Raw genomic sequence first — 26,230 nt, 5'->3', positions numbered from 1 at the left:
CGAGAGGGAAGAATGGCGGGAGGGAGGGACAGATGGAGGGAGAGCAGCATATCCTCTCGTCTCCTCTATTCTCTCTCAGTGGTGACCCGAGCTGTCGCCCGTGATCAGTTGCCACAGAGTGCGGCGCTCTCATTCCACAGCAGCCAGCTAGAGACCCTGTCTGATGAACACATGATTCGTACGTGCCCGATGAGAGGCATATTTCCTACGTGTCCAACAACCAGGCAGAGACCTAACGACTAGAGATTATTCACAGCCGTACAGCGTGTAACGTGTTAGCACTGGTGGGATGGCTACATGCCATGCAGTGCACTGAGCCCAATCCAACACGATGCATTCATGTCATCTAGGGCACAAGGACACTACCCAGTCGGAACAGGCCACCTGCTCTTGACGGATAAGGGTCCTTAATCTCTGTGACATGGGCAGAATTTATGGACAGCACGGGATAATTGGGTCCTGTGGCAGTGTAGCACTGTGCATGGCGGGGACAGATTTGAATTGAAGATTTCAAGGCCCCCCCCCCCCATCTCCATCTGCCGGTCTGTGTGCTCCACATTCACTTTCCTTTCCACTCCTCTCTCTGTCTCCCAGTTCATGTGAGACTATTTGGAGATAAGTATCCCCCGGGGTGGAAGGCATGACGTGTGTTAATCCTACAGCCTAGAGGTTAAGTGTGTTGTGCCAGCAAGCGAACGGTCTCTGGTTGGAATCCCTGAGCCGACGAAATACACGCAACAACAAAAAGCTGTTGATGTGCCGTTACTCCTGTATTTCATTTGGGATAAGAGTGTTTGCTAAATGACTCGCATGTAAATGTCCTAGTCGCAGGTAGGGCGGAGAATTACCACAGACCTTATGATATTATCATGACGCTGAGGCGATTTGATGTTCTGAACATGTTGCTCCCCGAGTGTACAAAACAGTAGGAACACCTGCTCTTTCCATGACATAGACTGACCAGGTGAATCCAGGTGCAAGCCATGATCGCTTATCGAAGTCCCCTGTTAAATCCACTTCAACCAGTGTAGATGAAGGGGAGGAGAGGTTAAACAAGGATTTTGAAGCCTTGAGACAACCGAGACATGGATTGTGTATGTGTGCCATTCAGAGGGTGAATGGGTAAGACAAAGTATTTCAATGCCTTTGACCGGGGTATGATAGTAGGTGGCAGGTGCACCGGATTTGAGTGTGTCAAGAACTTCAACGGTGCTGGGTTTTTCACATTCATCGGTTTCCTGTGTGTATCAAGAATGGTCCACCACCCAAAGGACATCCAGGCAACTTGACACAAATGTGGGACGTATTGGAATCAACATTGGCCAGCATCTCTATGGAATGCTTTTGACACCTTATAGTCCATGCCCTGACGAATTGAGGCTGTTCTGACACGTTTTTATATATTTTTTATTTATTTACAAATTGATACCTGGTGTCAAATATCGGGGGCGGCAGGGTAGCCTAGTGGTTAGAGCGTTGGACTAGTAACCGAGAGGTTGCGAGATCGAATCCCTGTGCCGACAAGGTAAAACTCTGTTGTTCTGCCCCTGAACAAGTTAGTTAACCCACTGTTCCTAGGCTGTCATTGAAAATAAGAATTTGTTCTTAACTGACTTGCCTAGTTAAATAAGAAATCTATATGATATTATTTCATGAGCCTAGAGGCAGCATTTAGCTATTATGCCCCCAGCCTCTGGAATAGCCTGCCAGAGACCCTGAGGGGGGACAACACTGTGGACATATTTTAAAGAGATCTTAAAACACACCTTTTAAGCTTCACTTTTCTTTGGGGTTTTGTTTCGTCGTTTAGTTTTCAAGAAACGTTAATCAAATACAACCACCGACTGTTTGCTCATTGCTGTTGCTGTAAGATGGCAACTCAGTGCAATTGCACATGTGCCAATTGAATCTCAACAAGGAAACAGCCTGTGGTTGTATTTGATTCACCTTTATTGAAAGTATGGACTTCAGCAAACAAAGAAAAAGCACACAACTAGAGGGCAAACATAGGTACAAGGTTAGCGTTTGATCATTTACATTTTTGGAATTATTGACATTGGGCGAATCGATGTAGCTGAATTCCGGCACTCTCTTGGTGGAGTTCATCAGAAACTCCATTCACCATTGAAGTGGAGTTTAGTCAGCTACATGAAATTGTAGGTACTTGGGTAAAAGCCGGCGGGTGTATGAAACCACTCCTGGGTAGACCACACTAGTGAACCTCCCATATGTGCCTTAGTCAGAGGTGCACAGAAGGGAGGAGTCAGCGGTGCACAGAAGGGGGGAGTCAGAGGTGCACACAAGGGGGGAGTCAGAGGTGCACACAAGGGGGGAGTCAGAGGTGCACACAAGGGGGGAGTCAGAGGTGCACACAAGGGGGGAGTCAGAGGTGCACGGAGGGGGGAGTCAGAGGTGCACGGAGGGGGGGGGGGGGGGGGGGGGGGGGGGTTCCTGCTCTCTGCGCTCACCTTGTTCCTCTCAAACAGCTCAGTCTGGATGGTCTTGAGGTCAGTGTCCAGGGCACTGGCCGCCTGCCGCCGTTTACGGGCCAGCTGTTCCTCCAGGTCCTCCGTCTGCACCCGCAGCTTCTTGTTGTCCCTCTCAAGCGCCAGCTTCTCGGTCTCCAGGCGCTCCCGCCGGCCCCACTCGGCAGCGTTCTCCACCTGCAGCCGCTCCATCTGAGGAGGAGTGGGAGGAGGAGGGAAAACCATGTCAAATCAGAGGGAGAGGACGAGGTCAGAGGGAACGTTGAATCAACCAATCGCTGTACCAGAGGGGAATATACAGTCAGTCAGTCAGTCAGAGCACCAGTGTCCAGGTCGTGACAGTAAAGCCCTTTGTAAACGTTCGACAAGTGAAGGGGCTCTCCATTAGCATTTTTATCATACTCTCCTTTCCTTCAGCCCGAGCCTGCCAGCCACCAGAGCAGAGCCATTAAACATGCTCAGGGTGTATTCTCACGGCTGATATTTGAGCGGCGTTGAGCCGGGAGGAAGTTGCTGCTGGGGCAATGAGGAAGAATACAGGAGAGGGAGAGAAAAGAGAGGAGAGGCGTGAGGCACGTGGGGCTGACAGTGGACTGGTGTCGGGCCCCCGGGGGCCGCTCCTCTGAGGGGGGACAGGCGATGGGAGGAAGGCGCTCTAAAAGAACACTTCAAAGGAGAGGACTCGTTCCACTCCACCATAAGCCACGTGAAATATACTCTCCAAAAATGACAACTTAGTACGTGAGGGACACACTGACCACCCAGCCAGCTCCCACTTCCACCATGTCAACTAGTGGGTCACAGTTAGAGACAAGTGTCAACTTGAGTTCAATTGATGTTGAATGGGCTGAATTACCCCCATTAAGTGTAAATGGATTTCAGATCCATTCCAACCCATTATTGATGCTTAAAAGCCAACTGGCTGTGTGCTTAAGCCTCACCTCTGCTCGTAGCTCGGCCAGTTTCTTGTCCATACTAGTGCGTGCTCCTAGCTCATCCTCCAGGTCCTCAGACATACGACCCAACTCATCCTGGTGTACCTCCTTCAACATGTTGAGCTGAGAGAGAGAGAGAGAGAGGGAGAGAGAGAGGGAGAGTGAGAGAGAGAGGAGAGAGAGGGGAGAGAGAGAGGGGAGAGAGAAAGAGAGAGAGAGAGAGAGAGAGAGAGAGAGAGAGAGAGAGAGGGAGGGAGATGGATACAGCCAGACAGCAGGAACATCTATAGGTGTTAAGCTCCTTGGTAAAAATATTGGCATCCATGGTCTTAGTGTTAGTTCACTCTCCTCCTATAAACTGAGACGCCTTCAAGGTTGATACGCTCCCATACAACATGACGTTCTCACTCAGCTGTGCAGACTACAGTGGTTTCTCCCTTTAACCTCGGAGATCCCACCATGGGCCAGGCACATAATGCGCACCTGCCACAGCTCAACCTTCACCTCTCCTTCTCTGCGCTCTCCTTCTCATCAAATATTAATTCCCGCTCTCACTGTTCTCATCCCTCTTATCTCTCCTCTCCTCCCTCCTCTCCTAATCTCCTCTACCCCCTCTTCTCCTCTCCTCTCCTCCCTTGATGATATCCGGAGAGATTCTTCAGCCTTCACTGACTACCCTGCCAGTCCATTCATGGTTTTCCAATAACATCGACACACACACACACACACACACACACACACACACACACACACACACACACACACACACACACACACACACACACACACACACACACACACACACACACACACACACACACACACACACACACACACAGTCTGCTCTGAGCACAGAGTGCCTCCTAGTGGCAGTCTCCTGTAAACACACCCTGAGCCGGCGGCTCTGGCTCTTTGAAGCTGCTGTCTCAGCAGGTGTGTCTGTGTGAGGTGGATGTGTGCCAGTCTGCCAGGCTGTATTGACGTAGGTACGGGGGGGGGGGGTATATGGCCAATATGATGTCAACACTTCTAAGGCCACCAGGATCAAAGGGCTGACGTTTGATGCCTTTACCCTGTTTGATGTATACGTCCCCTGGACGGGTGTTGGGGGGATAGGAAGGTGAAAGTGACCCTCAATCTCACCTGTTTCATGGCCTCCTGCTTGGTCTTGTTCTGCTCCTCGTATTTGAGTTTCCATTGGTTCAGCTCTGTTTCCAGCTTTTCTATGCTCTTACTGAGTGCATGCTTATCCCTGGGGAGAGAAGAGAGTTGGTTAAATACTGCTCTAGCAACATAGGTGATGACTATTCAACAGAGATAGATCCCAAACCTTCAGAGAACCATCGAAAACATACACACTATTAGTTCTGAATATTTAATACAGGAAAATAGCTGTGCCTATTCAATATGTTTTTTGAAGGAAGAGACTTGACAGAACCGGTGTCCCCAAAATCCTATGTAACCATGATGCCATCCACACCGAGTTGGATAGATGTCGTGGTTGGCTAAAAGTGACAGCTGACTTCAACATTCTGGGCGAATATAAATGTCTTCTCCTGAGGTCAGCAGGGTGCCTATGGCACTGACAGAATGAATGGTCCAGAATGTTGCAGAATAGCCCTACAGAAACCAGTCTTACAGACAGACGGGCTCTGCCAGATTGGTGGACCTGAAGATGCAGACCAATCACCAGCGGGGAAATCAGCAGCCTCCAGAGAGCTCAGAAAACAGTTATGATTCTAATGGAAAAGATAATGGGGCTGATGGTAGTGTTGGCGAGAGCGGGAAGCTGCAGCGGTGCCAGAGCTGAGCTCAGGCCAAAAAAACAGGAGGCTCTACTTGTAAATGATGAGACTGGCATCTCAGCCGGGGTGGAACAGAGAAGAGACAGAGCAGTTACGAGTCTACACTTTCCATACACTCAACATTAACGCAAATTTGATAATGAAATATGATGGACGGATGCATTGTGAAAGGTGTCTCGCATGGCTCCAAATTCCATACGAGCTATAATACAGTGGGGCAAAAAAGTATTTAGTCAGCCACCAATTGTGCAAGTTCTCCCACTTAAAAAGATGAGAGAGGCCTGTAATTTTCATCATATGTACACTTCAACTATGACAGACAAAATGAAAAAAAAAATCCTGAAAATCACATTGTAAGATTTTTAATTAATTTATTTGCAAATTATGGTGGAAAATAAGTATTTGGTCAATAACAAAAGTTTCTCAATACTTTGTTACATACCCTTTGTTGGCAATGACAGAGGTCAAACGTTTTCTGTAAGTCTTCACAAGGTTTTCACATACTGTTGCTGGTATTTTGGCCCATTCCTCCATGCAGATCTCCTCTAGAGCAGTGATATTTTGGGGCTGTTGCTGGGCAACACGGACTTTCAACTCCCTCCAAAGATTTTCTATGGGGTTGAGATCTGGAGATGGGCTAGGCCACTCCAGGACCTTGAAATGCTTCTTACGAAGCCACTCCTTCGTTGCCCGGGCGGTGTGTTTGGGATCATTGTCATGCTGAAAGACCCAGCCACGTTTCATCTTCAATGCCCTTACTGATGGAAGGAGGTTTTCACTCAAAATCTCACGATACATGGCCCCATTCATTCTTTCCTTTACACGGATTAGTCGTCCTGGTCCCTTTGCAGAAAAACAGCCCCAAAGCATGATGTTTCCACCCCCATGCTTCACAGTAGGTATGGTTTTCTTTGGATGCAACTCAGCATTCTTTGTCCTCCAAACACAACGAGTTGAGTTTTTACCAAAAAGTTATATTTTGGTTTCATCTGACCATATGACATTCTCTCAATCTTCTTCTGGATCATCAAAATGCTCTCTAGCAAACTTCAGATGGGCCTGGACATGTACTGGCTTAAGCAGGGGGACACGTCTGGCACTGCAGGATTTGAGTCCCTGGCGGCGTAGTGTGTTACTGATGGTAGGCTTTGTTACTTTGGTCCCAGCTCTCTCCAGGTTATTCACTAGGTCCCCCCGTGTGGTTCTGGGATTTTTGCTCATCGTTCTTGCAATCAATTTTGACCCCACGGGGTGAGATCTTGCGTGGAGCCCCAGATCGAGGGAGATTATCAGTGGTCTTGTATGTCTTCCATTTCCTAATAATTGCTCCCACAGTTGATTTCTTCAAACCAAGCTGCTTACCTATTGCAGATTCAGTCTTCCCAGTCTGGTGCAGGACTACAATTTTATTTCTGGTGTCCTTTGACAGCTCTTTGGTCTTGGCCATAGTGGAGTTTGGAGTGTGACTGTTTGAGGTTGTGGACAGGTGTCTTTTATACTGATAACAAGTTCAAACAGGTGCCATTAATACAGGTAACGAGTGGAGGACAGAGGAGCCTCTTAAAGAAGAAGTTACAGGTCTGTGAGAGCCAGAAATCTTGCTTGTTTGTAGGTGACCAAATACTTATTTTCCACCATAATTTGCAAATACATTCATTAAAAATCCTACAATGTGATTTTCTGGATTTTTTTTCTCATTTTGTCTGTCATAGTTGAAGTTTTTTTTTTTTTTTTTATTTTACCTTTATTTAACCAGGCAAGTCAGTTAAGAACAAATTCTTATTTTCAATGACGGCCTGGGAACAGTGGGTTAACTGCCTGTTCAGGGGCAGAACGGCAGATTTGTACCTTGTCAGCTCGGGGGTTTGAACTCACAACCTTCCGGTTACTAGTCCAACGCTCTAACCACTAGGCTACCCTGCCGCCCCTGTACCTATGATGAAAATTACTCTCTCATCTTTTTAAGTGGGAGAACTTGCACAATTGGTGGCTGACTAAATATTTTTTTCCCCACTGTATGTCTGAGGAAAGCACCTTCACATACTTGAACATCCCTCAACCTCTCTAAACATGGTCTTCCTTCCTACTCCCTTGATCCCCTCTCCTTACTCGCGTTCCTTGAGCAGGACCTTCTGTGATTCGTCGAGGCGGAGCTGGAGGGCGTTGATCTTGCCGGGGTCCTCCTCCATGGCAGCGATGTCATCCCAGAGCAGCCGGCTGCGGTCCTGACGACTCAGGGCAGAACGCAGGCTGCTGGCACTACGGGCGTCCCACGAGTCTGGACCTTCCGCCTTGGACCTCAGCACGGACTCCAACAGCTCCAGCTCCTAGGGGAAGGGAGCGATAGAAAGAACAGAATGACAGGTGAAAGAGAAAGTGGAAGGGAGTGAGGGACCGAGGGCGTAAGTAAACGGGAGAATCCGGGAGAATGACCAGAAAGGAGAGAGGAAAGAGGAAGAGGGATCTATGCAACTTCATTCACTGTTAGTCGACACCTGTTGTTTACGAAGCATGTGACAGATAACATTTGATTTGATGAGATGAACCATGCAGGGGAGTCACCCGACTCTGAAACCACAACGTCAGCCATCACAGCTCCACTCCAAGCGAGAAGGCTGGAGAGCGAAGCGGACTCCTAGACTCCTACTTTTCTTAATTAAACCCCACCAGGGAGCCAGGTTTTTTCCTAGCTCAACAGAACCGGTAAAGCAGCTATCATATTATCCCCTATCCCAATTTCCTGTCTGTAAAAAAGTAATTCCCGGGCCGTTTCACTGAGTAATCAAACACTGCCTTTTTCTTTCTGTCTCTTCATGTCTCTGGGAGCCACACAGGGCTCCGGACCCCCTGCCAACTTCCTGTTACTGGGAGAGCTGAGCACAAGAGCACAACCATCAGACGGGAGGGGAAAACACAGGCTGTTACCGGTGGTGGCCAGCAGGGGGACCTAGAGGCTAATGTATGAGGTGGAGGTGAGCGGGTAGCGCCCGCTCCTCTCGCTCAGCCCGCCACATGTGGAAGCAATCAGCGTGTCTATGTAAGACTGAGGGAGAGAACAATGAAGGGGCAGGAAATGGGATTGTATGTGAGCATCCCCACAATGCCCAGCTCAGCTTCATGCAGCTGTTTATCCAACGGTGAGTTATTACAAATGGCCAGCTGCTTGCCTAGGGAGAGCTCAGTGTGTATGTTGGCCCATGGTGAGCCACTGAGGAAGAATCTGACTGGACATTCTCCTCCAGGTTGCCTTGTATGTCTTCTCATTATTCACTTATTTTCTGTGTTCCCTTTGGCTCCAGACTGGGAAAATGAGCACGGTTATCGCCATTGCCTTTCATGCCTGAAGTGAACCTCCTGCTCTGGGGTGTGAAAGTGTGTCTGTCGAGTGTTTCCATGGAAACAGCAAGCCCCCCCCCCCCCCATGTGTGAGTTGGCTGAAGGTCAAGTCAGATTGCTAATGACACTGATCTGTATTCACTGCTGCTTGAGATGCATACAGCTGAACACCCATTGCCACAATTCACGTTTTCCCTAAAAACAGAAACCTCATCTTGTCCAGCTCTCAATGACGAGTTTTAAAAGAGTTGAATACACCTGATGAGCCACAGCTCAGGGAGGTTTTTTTTCCTTCTATTTTGACTGTGTGTCTAATTTACAACGGTACATCTGAGGACACCAACAGCTACAATGCCTTCCAATCATGCAAGATGACAGGCTTTTCTGTGACAGCAAGCTTGTTTCATTCCCTGTGTCTAACAGGGAATTATCCCTTCCCTTCAAAATGTCTGAAAATATGAGGCTCATAGAGAGGGAATTGGGTTCCAAGGCTGCAGTACCCAATCTGTGCCCCCTGGGTAGAGGGGGGGGGGGGGGGGGATTATATTTTAAGAACAACAGCTACACTTCAGCAGAGCTCCCACTGAAGCACAATGCTGGAGGTTAAGCTCTGAGACGTATCTGCTGGCTGGCTCTTCATTAACAAGATGAAACACTGGCCTAAATAAGTGACTGATGCTCTATCTTCTACCAAGACCTCAGACCAACCTTCCCCTGTGCAACCTATTCTCTGACTGTTCTGGGTTATAGAGTACTGGAGTGTGTCTCTTACTGACATTGTTTGGGTCTAGAGTGTGTGACCATTCTCTCACCTTCTGTCTGTCAGGTTTATCTGTGTCCACATCTCTCACTGGTTCCTGTTCTGGTGACCCGTGCCCCTCGCCCACCCTGTCCTGCTTACTGTCCACAAGGGGCTGTGAGGAGGAGGAGGATGGGGTGGAGGAGGAGGAAGGTGGTGCTGAGGGGGCGTGGGAGGGTGAGGCCTGGTCAGCACGGAGACACAGTGCTTCCTGTCTGAGTGTCTCGTTCTCGGAGGCCAGTTCCTGCCGCTCCCGCCTTGCGCCTGTCAGCTCCTTGGTCAGGGCGTCCAGCCTCTGTCGGAGCTGCCGCACCTCGTCCCGTGCCCGGTTCCTCTCGGAGCGCACCTTGCTCCACTTCTCCCTCCAGTTGGCTGTGCAGTCCGACCACCAGCGCATGGTCTTCTCCATTTGGGCAGCTCGCGCCCTGGCCTCCTCCAGCTCCCTCAGACGCAGCTCCTCACGGCTCTCCCAGTCCCCAGACTCGCCCAGGCCAGGGGAGAGCAGCAGAGGAGGGCTGGAGCTGGGGGTGCCCCCCGTGGGGCTGGGCGTGTGGGTCAGGCTATCAGGAGAGCGGACCCTGTCCGGCCCCAGGCCCAGGCCACAGAGCAGGCCCGCCCCGGACTTAGCGGCCTCGGCCATGTGGGGGCTAGGGGTGTGGTTCATCACTGAGCCGATGATGATCCAGGAAAAAGCAGGAAACACGAGCGATGCTGTGCACTCAGGAGTGCATGGTCATCTTTACTCAGTTGGCTACCTGCAGATTCAAACACAAAACAGAGACACTGGTTAGTTGGACAGTACTAGGGCTGTTGCGGTGACTATTACCGCCACACCGACGGTCACGAGTCATGAAGGCAGTCAAATTCCACATGACTGTTTAGTCATTATAATTAGGCTTCTCCAAGCTCTGATGCTGCTGCTGGTCATTAGTAGCCTGCCAAACTTGCTAACTGCCTGGCACTCTATTGTCCCTCTAATCACTCTGACATCAATGCAAATCGAATCGAACATCTAATCAAACACCTCATGAGAGCCCATGAGCTCATGTTGCGCAACATTTCTATAGGCTATGCAAAATGCGGGAGAAAACAGAGTGATGGTCTCTACTAAAGAAAGGAGGATCAGCTTTCTATAGGCTAGGCCTACTATATTTATTTCTCAACTCCCCTAATATTGCTTAAATTTACAACAGGAGTATAGCCAACCTGGCTGGCATGAAAATTAACCATGGGGAAAAGCGTCCTCCATTCGCTATTTAAGTGCATAGATGACAGGTATTTTTCCCCCGCGTAAGACGCCCAGCATAAGAAACAATGGCTTTTTTTTTTTACTTGTTCGAATCATAGTCACACTCCTCATGCAGCCTAGCCCATAGGCCTATATGTTTTAATAAGCTTTGTATCATAACTAAAGTGGGCAAATAACTGCTTAAAATGAAACACATGAATCCGCTTTACAAGGGGTGTAGAGCCTAACTGGCATACATAAGCAGCGTGTGAGTTTCAAGTTTAGGGAAGATCATTTTCACCATCATGCACCTTTATATTAAAAAGCATTACATGCATAATTGCATTTGCGGCCAAGTCTTTTTTCCGCTAATGGAACATTCGCCTACTACCATGTGAGCATTGCTGCGCTTATAATGTGAAGAAATAGCCTAGTCTATCAACATTTGAAGCTAAACGTTCTGATCTGTTGAGTCAGCCACATTTCATAAAAAGGTTTGTATTCATTTGGGATCTATCGCATCCCACAGCTGTCCCAGACTATGTTTGGAATATTTATTTATCGCACAGAATATAATTGGTCGACTTTTGTACTGTGGGGGGTAGTAGATTGACATAGGCTAGTGCTTTTGCTGTTCGTTAGGCCTACGCATCTTGTTGGCTGACGAAAAAAAACATCTTCAATATGCACCTCGGAATTGGATTGGGACGCGCGCAGTTGCGTCCCCGACGTGTCTGTCTTAACTTGTAGCCTGTGAGAAAGACCCGATCACGTGACAGAGAGCAGTGTGAGGGAGAGACGCTTCGGATTGCGCAGCACACACGGAGAAGGGCACAATGCAGCCCCGCGGACAGCAAAAGGCATTTTTAGGGTGCATTACGGCCACAAAGGGGATTGCTGTCGTGAAATTCGAGGAATTATGAAGTGCTTGTCAAATTGTGAATGAGAGACTATTGAAGTGTGTACAGCCTTCGCAAAATAGTATTTTGAATACTATCAAATAATATAAAATAACGTCACGGAATTATGAGCAAATCTTGTCTGCTAAATGAACTAGCGTAGCCCACAGCCATTAGGCATAGCCACATCAGGCAGGACCTAACATAAAGACAACTCAGAGCCTGCTATTCTGTTCTTCTGAAATGGACAACATTTCCTTCATTTCATGCTTCTTTAGACCTGTCTAAAATAAACAATGGACTTTTTGTGAAGTTGTAGGCTACATTACATGGATGTATTTGACTTTTGTGTGGAAGCCAGGAGATGCTAAATGTGTTCATGTTAATTAACGGTCAATTACAGTGAGACCGACAGTTATTTGTTTGACAATCACCAGCTGATGAAATGAATTCAACGCGCTAGTCTACTCCTATCCTCTGATCATCAATTGCCACAGCAAAACAGTCTGGTCGATAAAAAAGTAACATAAAGTCCAATGTCCCTGTGGAGTTCAGAAATATGTTCTGGGACCAGTCTGAGTAGGCGAGATACAATAGGCCATCCTCTTCATACTGTTCTGGTGCCAGTAACAGGAGGTTACAGATGAATGGTCACATGTTGGAGATTACCTAGAGCCAGTACATCTTGAAGAAAATTGCAACGGTCATTTGTAAACAGCCAATGATGAGAAAAAAAAAGCTTCAACTAGCACCACGGCAACCCGGTAAACCCATTGACTTCAAGCATGTCCAGATTCAGACTTCGGCTTAACACCGTGGCAACTTGCAGTCCAAAGACACCGATGAATCGGTTACCAGGAAAGTATGCAGAAAGACAAATACTCTACAGACAGGTCATCACTAGCATACCACACAACCCAACAGTCCCCGGAAGGTAGGGGGCCCCCCAGATAGCTTTTGAATGGCATGCCATGGCAAAAATGTTTAGAATTACAGGAAACCGTTGTCAACCACATCAAGAATACATTTGCATTTGCTGACAGTGAGGGTAGATGTGACAGACAGAAAAAGAAGAGAGGACAGTGAATTTATTTGAATTTTTATTTAACTAGGCAGGTCATTTAAGAACAAATTCTTATTTAGAACGACGGCCTACACGGCCAAACCCTAATGATGCTGGCCAATTGTGCGCCACCCTATGGGACTCCCCATCACAGCCAGTTGTGATAAAGCCTGGAATCGAACCAGGGTCTGTAGTGATGCCTCTAGCGCTGTGAGAGAGAGAGAGAGAGAGAGAGAGAAAGAGAGAGGGGGCTGGATGAGACCGGTTGAGCTGGTTTCTTGTGAGGGCAGAAACCGAATCTCAGATAATTAATTTCCGATTCCCAGAGGCACCGACAGCATGGTTTATATATGTTTGAGAATGAGGCGACTGAAGAGTCTGGGAGGACTTTGGTGTAAAAGGATATGAATTCTCAAATCAACGCCCCAAACAAACTCTCTGGGGGTGTAAAACACGAGATGTGCTTGGAGTCCAGTACAGAATCCCTCGGCTGATCACCCTCAGAGGGCCTGTATCTGACATGTTCACTGCAACTTAATCACACCAGACCTATAACACAGCGTGTGTGAGGGAGACTCATTTAACGGATCAATTGCATGGCTGAGCCATAATTATTTGCTCTGGCTTAAGGGAAGCTGTTTATTGGTTGATGAGAGAGACTAAATATAAAAATACACCCACCGTAGGCTACTAGTGTGTGGCACGCCAAACGTACAAAGATGCAAATAGCGGAATAAACATAGCAATGATTCTGCAGTTATAGGCCAACACATTAGTCCCAAACACTGAGCAGCAAACTCACCAGTTCCTGTGAGTAACACAAGCTCGTACACCATGCTTTCTCTCAAAGATCTTGTCGAAAAAACCATCTCTGTCTCTGACTCTGAGTGGATATATATGAGAACATATGAAAGCTGGTGGTTCCTTTTAACATGAGTCTTCAATATTCCCATGTAAGAAGGTTTAGGTTGTAGTTATTATAGGAATTATAGGACTATTTCCCTCTATACCATTTGTATTTCATTAACCTTTGACTATTGGATGTTCTTATAGGCACTTTAGTATTGCCAGTGTAACAGTATAGCTTCCGTCCCTCTCCTCGCTCCTCCCTGGGCTCGAACCAGCAACACAATGACAACAGCCACCATCGAAGCAGCGTTACCCATGCAGAGCAAGGGGAACAACTACTAGAAGGCTCAGAGCGAGTGATGTTTGAAATGCTATTAGCGCGCGCTAACTAGCTAGCCATTTCACTTCGGTTACACCAGCCTCATCTCGGGAGTTGACAGGCTTGAAATCATAAACAGCGCAATGCTTGACACACAACGAAGAGCTGCTGGCAAAACGCATGGAAGTGCTGTTTGAATGAATGTTTACGCGCCTGCTTCTGCCTACCACCGCTCAGTCAGATACTTAGATACTTGTATGCTCAGTCAGATTATATGCAACGCAGGACACGGTAGATAATATCTAGTAATATCATCAACCATGTGTAGTTAACTAGTGATTATGATTGATTGTTTTTTATAAGATAAGTTTAATGCTAGCTAGCAACTTACCTTGGCTTACTGCACTCGCGTAACAGGCAGTCTCCTTGTGGAGTGCAACGAGAGAGAGGCAGGTCGTTATTGCGTTGGACTAGTTAACTGTAAGGTTGCAAGATTGGATCCCCCAAGCTGACAAGGTGAATATCTGTGTTTCTGCCCCTGAACGAGGCAGTTAACCCACCGCTACTAGGCCGTCATTGAAAATAAGAATGTGTTCTTAACTGACTTGCCTAGTTAAATAAAGATATATAAAAAAATTGTAAAAAAATAATAATTACAATTTTAAAAATCGGCAAATCGGTGCCCAAAAATAGCCATTTCCGATTGTTATGAAAACTTGAAATCGGCCCTAATTAATCGGCCATTCCGATTAATCGGTAGACCTCTAGTTTAGACCTAGGCCTACATGGAGGGGGCAGTACCGTATGGCTTCAATGAATCAATCAAGCACTAAGTTGCTCCTCAGTATCAGGATTGCAAAGAAAATTATTTAGAACTCCTGCGTAGTAATGTCCTAGTTAGCAACTGTCTACTTTGAGTGTAAAAGGAGGTTGAACAGTATGCTAAAATTCATTTATTTCAAACAGACAGACAAGACATTGCACCTAAATGTGGGTTCACAAAGCAAACATGCAAATGGAGCGCAGTTGACAACACCACAGCTACAGTATTATATCTGTAGAGACATTTTTGCAGGGTCATGACTATTGTCAACCACATCAAGAACACATTTACATTTGCTGATAGTGAGGGTAGACATGACAGACAGACACATAAATTATTGTTTACAATGACAGCCTACACAGCCAAACCCTAACGATGCTGGGCCAATTGTGTGCCACCCTATGGAACGCCCAATCACAGCCAGTTGTGATAAAGCCTAGAATTGAACCAGGGTCTGTAGTGATGCCCCTAGCACTGAGATGTAGGGCTTTCGAGCACTGCGCCACTCGAGAGCCCTAAGAAAGAAAGAGAGCGTTAGAGAAAGAGAGAGGGGGCTAGATGAGACAGTTATAGCTGGTTTCTTGTAAGAGCAGTAACCGAAACTCAGATCATGAATTTCCGATTCCCAGAGGCAGTGACAGCATGGTTTATCTATGTTTGAGAATGAGGCGACAGACATTGCACTTAAATGTGGTTACACAAAGGAAACATGCATACATTCAAATGGAGAGCAGTTGAAAAAAACAACCGATACATTACTCTATCTGTAGAGACAGCAGGCTCTTCCTGTCACCCCATTTCAGAGGTCAGGGGTGAAGAGTGTTTGCGTCTCTTTCTGGAATATCGCAGTGTGTGTATGGGTGCTGAGATAATTGGCTAGGCTGTTGCGTCTCGCTACATAATGCTCAAAGACCCATCGAAACAATGTCAAAGTCGACTGACAGACTAACACTTGTCAACATGCCAATCAAAAGTTCAAGTTGATCTTCGGACCCATCCATGACCTAGAAGGTCAGCTGATGTTCTATTCATTATCTCATTGGTTTGAATGGCTCCAGGGGGTATTTGTTCACCTTCACTGATCTGAGTCTTGTAGGGAAACATCAAAGAGCGGATCAAGGTATTGGACCGGGAAGTGATCCTAATACTGAGTGACTACTGCAGACAGATACAATAAACACAAACAAAAGTCTAGTCAATGAACTTCAAGAGACAAAAAGTGGGGCAAATCAGCGTTGGCTCTACAACGGGGGAGTGAAAAAAATTATCCATCTCCAGATGGAGAGAAGAGATGGACAGAGACTGTAAACCAGAAAAGAAAAGAACAAAGTTAAAGCTGGAGCTGAGTTTTTGCATTTCAATACAATCTGCTCCAAGACAGTAGTATCAGGGGTCAGCGATCCCAAAATGAAATGCCTCTATAAACAAGCCGATTACTCTGGGGAACTTCCTTTGGGAACTGGTTCCAGCTGGAGGATCCACGCTCATGTGGGATGTGTGGAATCCAGCCGATAGCTGCAGTATACTGAGAAATGAAACACAGAAAGAGAGAGTAGAGTAGCCTTCACTGGAACCTAACACAGAGATGCACCACCACTCAAAGCAACAGAAACAAATGTGAATAGATGTGTTTTACTATAAAGTGTGTTGCAATTTTAAATGCACTTGAAATAAAGTTGGATTCGATGTATACTGTAAGACAACCATGACATTTACTGTATATGCAAATTCTATTCCATCTAGACGTGTATCTATGTGGGGTAAAATTGTTAGGGAATAACAAGGACAAAGTGCTGTCACTACACACAGCCCGGTGTCGACGTGAGAAAACGGTGTTCTGCCATCAGAAGTAGAGGGGAGACAGTGACGTAAATTGAGGACGAGATTGTCAGAACTGCCAGGGCCATTTAGAGGATGCAGGCAGAGATTTCTACCCACGTGGGAAACATGCTGTCACGGACCACCCCCCCCACTTATATAAAAAGCACAACCGCTTTAGTTGTTACAGACTGTATTGTGCAATGTCTGAAAGCGCATATCCCAGTTGGCTACACTCCAGCACCTTGCGGTTTTACATCTGAAACTGCCAAAGGTAAGAAGGAAGTCAAACAGGATGTGTAGCCTAGGGTCTACAACCACAGTGTTTCTATCTTTCTTCCATCTTGGTGAAGCGGAAAGCATTTTATTTTGTCACTGCGCCATTCGTTTTGATCTGAAAACAAACATGTATCTATTAACCTGAGTGCTTGTCTCTGCATCTCTTTACTTAAAAGTGCAGAAAGCCACAGGAGCAGATCTGAGGTAGTCAAACACAGACAGTGACGCTATCACTTTCTCTAAGTGCTTTGAGATGTTGTGTTATTGGTGCTACTGTAGGTGGGACGAGACTCTGGGGCAAACACTTACAGTAAATCAGCATAAGAGGAAACAGTTCACTTCACTACATCAAGTGACCTAAAAAGTACAGAACAATAGTCTCACTGACTATATATGTAGGGGGTGATGACAGAACTTCTGGTTCATTCTAATCTAGCTCATGTTATTCAATGGAGAAAATCATTGTACTGTGACTTCGGGCTCACTAACGTTAAATCCAACACCATCAGGAAAATGGGTCATGATTTGGTCATCTTGGTCTCATGATATTAAATCTTCAGACTAGAGGTCAACCGATTATGATTTTTCAACGCCGATGCCGATACCAATTATTGGAGGACAAAAAAAAGCCTATACCGATTAGTCGGACGATTTTTTAAATGTATTTGTAATAATGACAATTACAACAATACTGAATTAACACTTATTTTAACTTAATATAATACATCAATAAAATCAATTTAGCCTCAAATAAATAATGAAACATGTTCAATTTGGTTTAAATAATGCAAAAATAAAGTGTTGGAGAAGAAAGTAAAAGTGCAATATGTGCCATGTAAGAAAAGCTAACGTTTAAGATCCTTGCTCAGAACATGAGAACATATGAAAGCTGGTGGTTCCTTTTAACATGAGTCTTCAATATTCCCAGTTAAGAAGTTTTAGGTTGTAGTTAATATAGGAATTATAGGACTACTTCTCTCTATACCATTTGTATTTCATTAACCTTTGACTATTGGATGTTCTTATAGGCACCTTAGTATTGCCAGTGTAATGATTGTCATCCCTCTACTCGCAGTGTAATGCCATCCCTCTCCTCGCCGCTACCTGGGCTCGAACCAGGAACACATCGACAACAGCCACCCTCGAAGCAGCGTTACACATGCAGAGCAAGGGGAACAACTACTCCAAGTCTCAGAGCGAGTGACATTTGAAACGCTATTATCGCGCATTCCACTAACTAACTAGCCATTTCACATTAGTTACACCAGCCTCATCTCGGGAAATGATAGGCTTATATTCATAAACAGCAGAGCTGCTGGCAAAACACACAAAAGTGCTGTTTGAATGAATGCTTACGAGCCTGCTGGTGCCTACCATCGCTCAGTCAGACTGCTCTATCAAACATAGACTTAATTATAACATAATAACACACAGAAATACGAGCCTTAGGTCATTAATATGGTCGAATCCGGAAACTATCAAAACAAAACATTTATTCTTTCAGTGAAATACGGAACCGTTCCATATTTTATCTAATGGGTGGCATCCATCAGTCTAAATATTCCTGTTACATTGCACAACCTTCAATGTTATGTCATAATTACATAAAATTCTGGCATATTAGTTCACAATGAGCCAGGCGGCCCAAACTGTTGCATATACCCTGACTCTACGTGCAATGCAAGAGAAGTGACACAATTTCACCTGGTTAATAATGCCTGCTAACCTGGATTTCTTTTAGCTAAATATGCAGGTTTAAAAATATATACTTCTGTGTATTGATTTTAAGAAAGGCATTGATGTTTATGGTTAGGTACACATTGGAGCAACGACAGTCCTTTTTCACGAATGCCCACCGTATCGATTATATGCAACACAGGACACGCTAGATAAACTAGTAATATCATCAACCATGTGTACTTAAAACTACTAATTATGATTGATTGATTGTTTTTTATAAGATAAGTTTAATGCTAGCTAGCAACTTACCTTGGCGTCTTACTGCATTCGCGTAACAGGCAGGCTCCTCGTGAGGCAGGTGGTTAGAGCGTTGGACTAGTTAACCGTAAGGTTGCAAAATTGAATCCCTGAGCTGACAAGGTAAACATCTGTCGTTCTGCCCCTGAACAAGGCAGTTAACCCACTGTTTCTAGGCCGTCATTGTAAATCAGAATGTGTTCTTAACTGACTTGCCTAGTTAAATAAAGGATAAATAAAGGTGTAAAGAAAAAAAAGAAAAGAAGAAACAAAATCTGCAACATCGGCGTCCAAAAATACAGATTTCCGATTGTTATGAAAACTTGAAATCGGCCCTAATTCATCGGCCATTCAGATTAATCGGTCAACCTCTACTTCAGATAGCAACAGCAGAGGGAAGCGTTTTGCAAAACGTAAGTACTAGAGACTTAAACAAGATGGCCGAACATATTTAATCTGATCAATCTTTTTTTCAGTGAAGTTTGTCCAAATACTGCACACTGTGTCATAGCTCATTAAAATCTCTCAGTCTGTAGTGCCTAACTGCATTGGCAAGCAAAAAAAATCACAAAATTCTAGACAGTAAAACAACAATCCATGGGTTTTAGGGCTTGTTTCCTGTTGTGTGACAGGAATTGGGATCGGAGCATCACACAGCTGGTATAGCAGTCTCCATCTTCTACATACCAATGATCCGAACAACCTGCCCTGGCTGTGACTGTGCTCTTAATAGCGTTTCCACCCAGCAGGATGAGAGGGGACAATAAGAGGGTCAGGGCATAGCTGACCAGCAGAGAGAGGGGAGTCTGCCGGGTTCATCTCAAATTAAAGCTTGCTTTCACTGAGGACGTAAAGGTCAACACTAAAGTGTGACATTTTATTAGTCCCCACAAGGTCAACTGCTATATCTAGGGGGGGGGGGGGGGGGGGTTAACGTTAGAATTAGGGTTAGGAGCTAGGGTTAGTTTTAGGATTGAGGTTAGGTGTTGAGATTGAGGTTACAGTTAAGGTTAGGGTTAGTTAGGGAAAATACGATTTTGAATGGGACTGAATTGTATGTCCCCACAAGGTTAGTTATACAAGACTGTGTGTGTGTGTGGAGGGGGCTGGTGACTGCGGGGGAAACTGATAGAATAGAAGCTGACAGAGGTGTGAGGCTGACTGAAGAAGCTGGCCGTTTTAATCCTGTTAGCTGGCGTCAGAGCACAAGAGGGACACGGCACAGAGAGGGGATGTTTCAACACAAATCAGCCATCAAATAAAGAACCATGACCTTCAGGGGCCCTAGGGGACATAAAAGTATCAGAGACGTATTTCTAACACACACACACACAAACACACACACACACACCCACACACACACACACACACACACACAAACATACTAACCAGAGACCTGTGGCTTACACTCACTCTCTCACACATGTATCGACACATAAATATATTATGTTCATGTACTCACTCCCAAAGATGGGTTTAGGCAGAAAGAAATCCCATCTTTTGTCCCTGCCTGTGAGTTTTTGAGACACTGCCCAGAGACTATTTGGTTTCCGCTCCGACTCATTACAACAATATGAGAGCTGAATGGATTCCCTCCCCAACCCCTTCCCTCAGACTGGAGGTAGGCAGTGAGTAGAGGGCAAGGTGCATGGTGCTAACCATAGAAATATGACTAATTCAGTTTTTATGGTGCTAACCATGTGGAAGTGGGGGTTTAGGAGGTGCGGCAGAACTTCCCTGTGTAAATAACTGAACCCCAACATAGTGTTTCCTTCACTGGACACCAACTCCACTGTAGAAAGTAATTCTGGGTCTGAATACTTTCCGAAGGCACTGTATTGTTTGCTCAGAAAGTACCGACCTTGCCGATAATGAGTCTCAGTAGAGAGAGTTTAAGAATTAAGTATTTAATGGCCATCAGGAATTTCCTGCAGTCTCCCTCTGATATGTCTAATCTGATGTGATTTATATTTAATTTGTTAGAAGACGTGTCATACACCATTCATTAAAAATCCAATCAGTTGCGCCTCAGTCACCCTGGAGGATATTTTTTTTATTTATTTAACTAAGCAAGTAAGCCAAGAACACATTCTTATTTACAATGACGGCCTACCCCGGCCAAATCCTAACGACGCTGGGTCAATTGTGCACCGCCCTATGTGACTCCCAATCGCGCCCGGTTGTGATACAGCCCAGGGTCGAACCAGGGTCTGTAGCGACGCCTCTAGCACTGAGATGCAGTGCCTTAGTCCAGCTGCGCCACTCGGGAGCCCCAAAAGAAGAATCAAGAGAATTGCACCAAAGCTGTTCATACCATTTATGTGTCAGCCAAAGGTAAACCCAGAGAGGGAATCTTAATCTGCAGGAAAACTGCTGTGTCTTGGAAGTTTCACTTCAGGTTGACACTAGGGGGCAATAGGAGGTGATGTGCAGTGCCACCCTGCAGCTAGCCTGAATACATGAATGACTAAGCAGCAGCAGCCAGCTAATTAACACTGGAGCTGATCATGCTAATGACACAGCACCACAGCACCTGGCTACAGGGCTCTGCTCTACCGCCTACAGGGATTACATCATGTTGTCTCCTTTGCTAACAATAACCAAGGATCTGAGGGGGAGAAGCTAGCTGCCTTCAGGCTACGTTGATCTTGCAGTGTTGTCACCCGTCCAGCAAGCCTGACAAATAATTCACGAAGGGAAGCAGAGCCGTCTTTAACTCAATATACAATATGCTAACCGTAATCGCCCCCTTCCCTTTCAATCATTTGCTTACACGCGTATTTCTCTCCTCCCTATGACCAGGGCTGTCTTCCTGAAGGGCAGAGTTATTCTGAGCTCGAGTTTGTGGCCGGGTGGTCATTTCCCTGTCCTGAATCTTCCTCACTACACTTCATCATCCTGTCACTGTACAGGACATAGCGCCTGTGGACACCTGGCATCGCCGCTTTAACAGAGTTACAGCAGCTTTCCAACAGTCACATCTGGCACCATTAACAAGGACACACACTGGACTGCAAGATAGAGGGTTGAGGAAAAAGAGGGCTGGTAAACAGTGAGGCAATGGTAAAGCAATAAAAGACTGGAAAGCTTAAAGAAGAGCTTCGACTGAAGGTCAAAATAGCGTGGGTGATGGGTCAGTGCAAAATGCAAACGCTGAACCCTATGTGCTTGATTAAACGGCTTCTATGGATTGTATGGCGACACATGGATCATTGTTAACTTGCCATGTTAAATATGTTGTACAGTATGAATCACTGGTGCCTCGCAATGGGAAACATATGTGAAGGATAATATATGACGTGAATAACGACGTGCATTGCCTTAACTCCCTCGAGCTATGGAAAGGGATTTTGCAGAGAAACAAAGACGGAGAACTGGAGAGAGGTAGAAATGCCAGTATTCACAGATTGTGAAGCCTAGCACGCCGAGACTTGTGAAGGAAATGGACAGCTTCAGTGGCTGGATAGACCATGTGGTTACTGAGATCCGACTGATAGAAAAGCGGCAGCCTTGATAAGGAATAGGGAAAGATGTGGTGAGTGAGAGACATTTCAGTCAGATAATTAGGGAGGGAGCAGAGCAGACCATGTGAGGCAGTAGCTGAGGGAGAGGCGGAGAAAAGGAGGGAGGAGAGGAGGCCTTTGACACATGGCAGCCGACTCAGCCGTAGATGGGGGGGGGGGGGTGTAACAGGCTTTTCAGAGGGCAGCAGATGGGAGAGAGGCCTCTATTGATGGGGTTCCCCCTCTGGATATAAAAACATACAGGTTATTTAAAGCCCAGAGTCAGCCTGCCCTTCCGCCATCCACCATGCAGGCACAAACACACTCATGTGATTTACTACCGGCCCCACTACCCATTAGAGAGGAGAGGCAGATGAGAGATGGGAGGGTAGGTGAAAGGAGAGCAGGGGAATGAATAGGAGATGTCACGGCTGTGTAAGTATGAGGAAGTACCATGGAAGAATGTGTGAATGAGTGTGTGACTCATCGTGTGAGCGCTTGTGGTAACGTGTGTCGGGTTGGAGTGCAGAGCGAATGTTCACTCCTTTTCACTACCCGTTCTGACACTATGGGCTCTTATGAAAATCCTTTTGTGTGTACAAAATGTGGGTGTAAGGCATGTGTTTGTGTGTGTGTGTAGTTGAATGACCCGACGCTTTCTCTCTTTTGCTGAAACTAAATGAAGCTTGTTTAGCATCCCAATAAACACGCTATAAAAGTTTTTCACCAGTGGGCCACGGCTCTGTGGCTCTTTTGTTCTGGGGGAGGTTTGGGCAGCAGCAGAGGGGAAATAAGACACAGCCATGTAACCCATGAAAGAGACCCAGGAGCTATGGAGCAAAACAGACAGGGTTGGCTTAGATTGTTAACAACATGTTAACTACATTTCGTCTCCAATGTTTATTGAAAACATAAATAATATTGCACAATGAGCACTTGTTGTTTCTCAAATACATCGTTACAGTTGATTGTTAGCTAGCTAGCATTTTTTTTTGCCATATAAGCATAGACGTGACATGAGTCAAAACACCTCAAGGTATCAAGAACAAGATAATACTAACTGAAACCAGCCACTTACGATTCCCCACATGGCAGTTTTTTGTCATTGTTGCTCGGTATCTGGCCATCCAGAACAACAACACACGGCCTTCTGCCTCATTGAAGCGTGTACATCGTTTTATCAGCTAAGGATTGGTTACCACACATATACTGTATACAGTCGTGGCCAAAAGTTTTGAGAATGACACAAATATAAATTTTCACTAAGTCTGCTGCCTCAGATTGTATGATGGCAATTTGCATATACTCCAGAATGTTATGAAGAGTGATCAGATGAATTGCAATTCATTGCAAAGTCCCTGTTTGCCATGCAAATGAACTGAATCACCAAAAAAACATTTCCACTGCATTTCAGCCCAGCCACAAAAGGACCAGCTTACATCATGTCAGTGATTCTCTCGTTAACACAGGTGTGAGTGTTGACGAGGACAAGGCTGGAGATCACTCCACTGTCATGCTGATTGAGTTCGAATAACAGACTGGAAGCTTCAAAAGGAGGGTGGTGCTTGGAATCATTGTTCTTCCTCTGTCAACCATGGTCATCTGGAAGGAAACACGTGCCATCATCATTGCTTTGCACAAAAAGGGCTTCACAGAAAAGGATATTGCTTCCAGCACTTAAATCAACCATTTATCGGATCATCAAGAACTTCAAGGAGAGCGGTTCAATTGTTGTGAAGAAGGCTTCAGGGCGCCCAAGAAAGTCCAGCAAGCGCCAGGACCGTCTCCTAAAGTTGATTCAGCTGCAGGATCGGGGCACCACCAGTACAGAGCATGCTCAGGAATGGCAGCAGGCAGGTGTGAGTGCATCTGCACGCACAGTGAGGCGAAGACTTTTGGAGGATGGCCTGGTGTCAAGAAGGGCAGCAAAGAAGCCACTTCTCTCCAGGAAAAACATCAGGGACAGACTGATATTCAGCAAAAGGTACAGGGATTGGACTGCTGAGGACTGGGGTAAAGTCATTTTCTCTGATGAATCCCCTTTCCGATTGTTTGGGGCATCTGGAAAAAAGCTTGTCCGGAGAAGACAAGGTGAGCGCTACCATCAGTCCTGTGTCATGCCAACAGTAAAGCATCCTGAGACCATTCATGTGTGGGGTTGCTTCTCAGCCAAGGGAGTGGGCTCACTCACAATTTTGCCTAAGAACACAGCCATGAATAAAGAATGGTACCAACCCATCCTCTGAGAGCAACTTCTCCCAACCATCCAGGAACAGTTTGGTGACGAACAATGCCTTTTCCAGCATTATGGAGCACATTGCCATAAGGCAAAAGTGATGACTAAGTGGCTCGGGAACAAAACATCAATATTTTGGGTCCATGGCCAGGAAACTCCCCAGACCTTAATCCTATTGGTCAATCCTTAAGAGGCGGGTGGACAAACAAAAACCCACAAATTCTGACAAACGCCAAGCATTGATTATGCAAGAATGGGCTGCCATCAGTCAGGATGTAGCCCAGAAGTTAATTGACAGCATCCCAGGGCGGATTGCAGAGGTCTTGAAAAAGAAGGGTCAACACTTCAAATATTGACTCTTTGCATCAACTTCATGTAATTGTCAATAAAAGCCTTTGACACTTATGAAATGCTTGTAATTGTACTTCAGTATTCCATAGTAACATCTGACAAAAATATCTAGACACTGAAGCAGCAAACTTTGAGGAAATTAATATTTTTGTCATTCTTAAAACTTTTGGCCACGACTGTACATGTCTGCATAAACAAATGCACGCAACACAACACACATATTGAACATATCTTAAAGGCTTCACTGATATGTAATAATAATTTGGTATAGTTATTTGTCTTATTTCACACATGTACAAGAGTGTATTACACACGTGTGAATTGGAAATGTGTACTTTGTGTATCCCACCTCCCCCTGAGACACCCTTGCAGAGTGGAATCACAGCCAGCCACACCCTGGAGCAATTAGGGCTACATGCCTTGCTCCAGGGCACAGCGACAGATTTTATACCTTGTCAGCTCATGGATTCGAGGTAGCGACCTTTCGGTTACTGGCCCAACGCTCCAGGCTACCTGGTGCAGGTGTTGTTGCAATGATGTGCTGGGTTCAGCATTGTGACCTTGCTCTGTCTCAGAGTTGTCTCTACCTGTGTATTGCTGACTGAGTGTCCTGAGTCTAAAGCAGCTCTGCATCACAATGTGGTGCAGTATCAAATAGCCATCATTTATTCAGCAGCCAGCCCAGAGCCCAGGCAGGCCAGGAAGTGATGGAGGGCTGGAGAGATACTGTTTGACTGCATGTTTCACTGCCTGCTCTCTGCAGCTTGGTGAGACTATATATCTTTCAGCCCTGTGTTACAGCTCCTAAGCCAAGAGTAGATCACATCTGACTGCAGGGTACGAGCTTCAAAGCGTGAAACAAATGAATTCATTTTGATGGGCAATTGCTGCATAAACTTTAAGGTTAGGGTTAAGTTTAGGCATTAACTCCGAAATCTTAAGGTTAGGCATTCTGCCTCTGATGCAAAGGTTGCAAGTTTGAATCCAGCAATAGAAAGTAGGTTTTTTAATGTTTGTATTAAGCCTATCCCAAGCCTTAATGCCTAACCTTAAGGTAAGGGTTAACTCTAAATGTTTAAGGTAAAGGTTAAGGATTAATTGTTATTTTTCTTAAGGTTAGGCATTCTGCCTCTAATTCCAAAGGTTGCAAGTTTGAATTCAGCAAAATATATATATATATACTGTATATATATATATATATATATATATATATATATATACACACATACATATTTTTGTATTAAGCCTATCCCAAGCCTTAACCCTTACCTTAAGGTTAGGCATTAACTCGGAATGGTTAAGGTAATGGTTAATGTTTAGGATAGGCTTAAAACAAAACATTCTAAAATGGCTTTCTATCACTGGATTTGAACTTGGAACCTTCTGGTCCTATGCTTCACCATTCCCGTCCACAACACCCTAGCAAAACTGAAACCTACTTGAAGGTAACGGTGCTCACTGGTGCACCTAGTGCCCAGTTTCCACATCACCTCCCGACGTCCTCAGACACGGATGGACGTCGAA

The 26,230-nt window shown here is 45.6% G+C and overlaps 1 protein-coding gene across 1 annotated transcript in view; it reads right to left on the bottom strand.

Moving 5' to 3' along the window:
* LOC110526933 (coiled-coil domain-containing protein 102A) overlaps window positions 1-26,230 on the bottom strand; it is a 64,823-nt gene that overhangs the window by 27,626 nt on the left and 10,967 nt on the right. Inside the window, exons 2-6 of the mRNA XM_036980595.1 lie at window positions 9,375-10,116; window positions 7,336-7,553; window positions 4,565-4,673; window positions 3,428-3,544; window positions 2,469-2,678 (exon numbers count right to left, since the gene is read on the bottom strand). Coding sequence (XP_036836490.1) covers window positions 2,469-2,678; window positions 3,428-3,544; window positions 4,565-4,673; window positions 7,336-7,553; window positions 9,375-10,025 — 1,305 coding nt within the window. The 5' untranslated portion in view covers window positions 10,026-10,116. The remainder of the gene's footprint in view (window positions 1-2,468; window positions 2,679-3,427; window positions 3,545-4,564; window positions 4,674-7,335; window positions 7,554-9,374; window positions 10,117-26,230) is intronic.

The sequence above is a fragment of the Oncorhynchus mykiss genome, chromosome 6, assembly GCF_013265735.2.
Source record: "Oncorhynchus mykiss isolate Arlee chromosome 6, USDA_OmykA_1.1, whole genome shotgun sequence".
In the NCBI taxonomy this organism is placed as follows: domain Eukaryota; kingdom Metazoa; phylum Chordata; class Actinopteri; order Salmoniformes; family Salmonidae; genus Oncorhynchus; species Oncorhynchus mykiss.
This window is presented reverse-complemented; position numbering and strand designations above follow the sequence as displayed.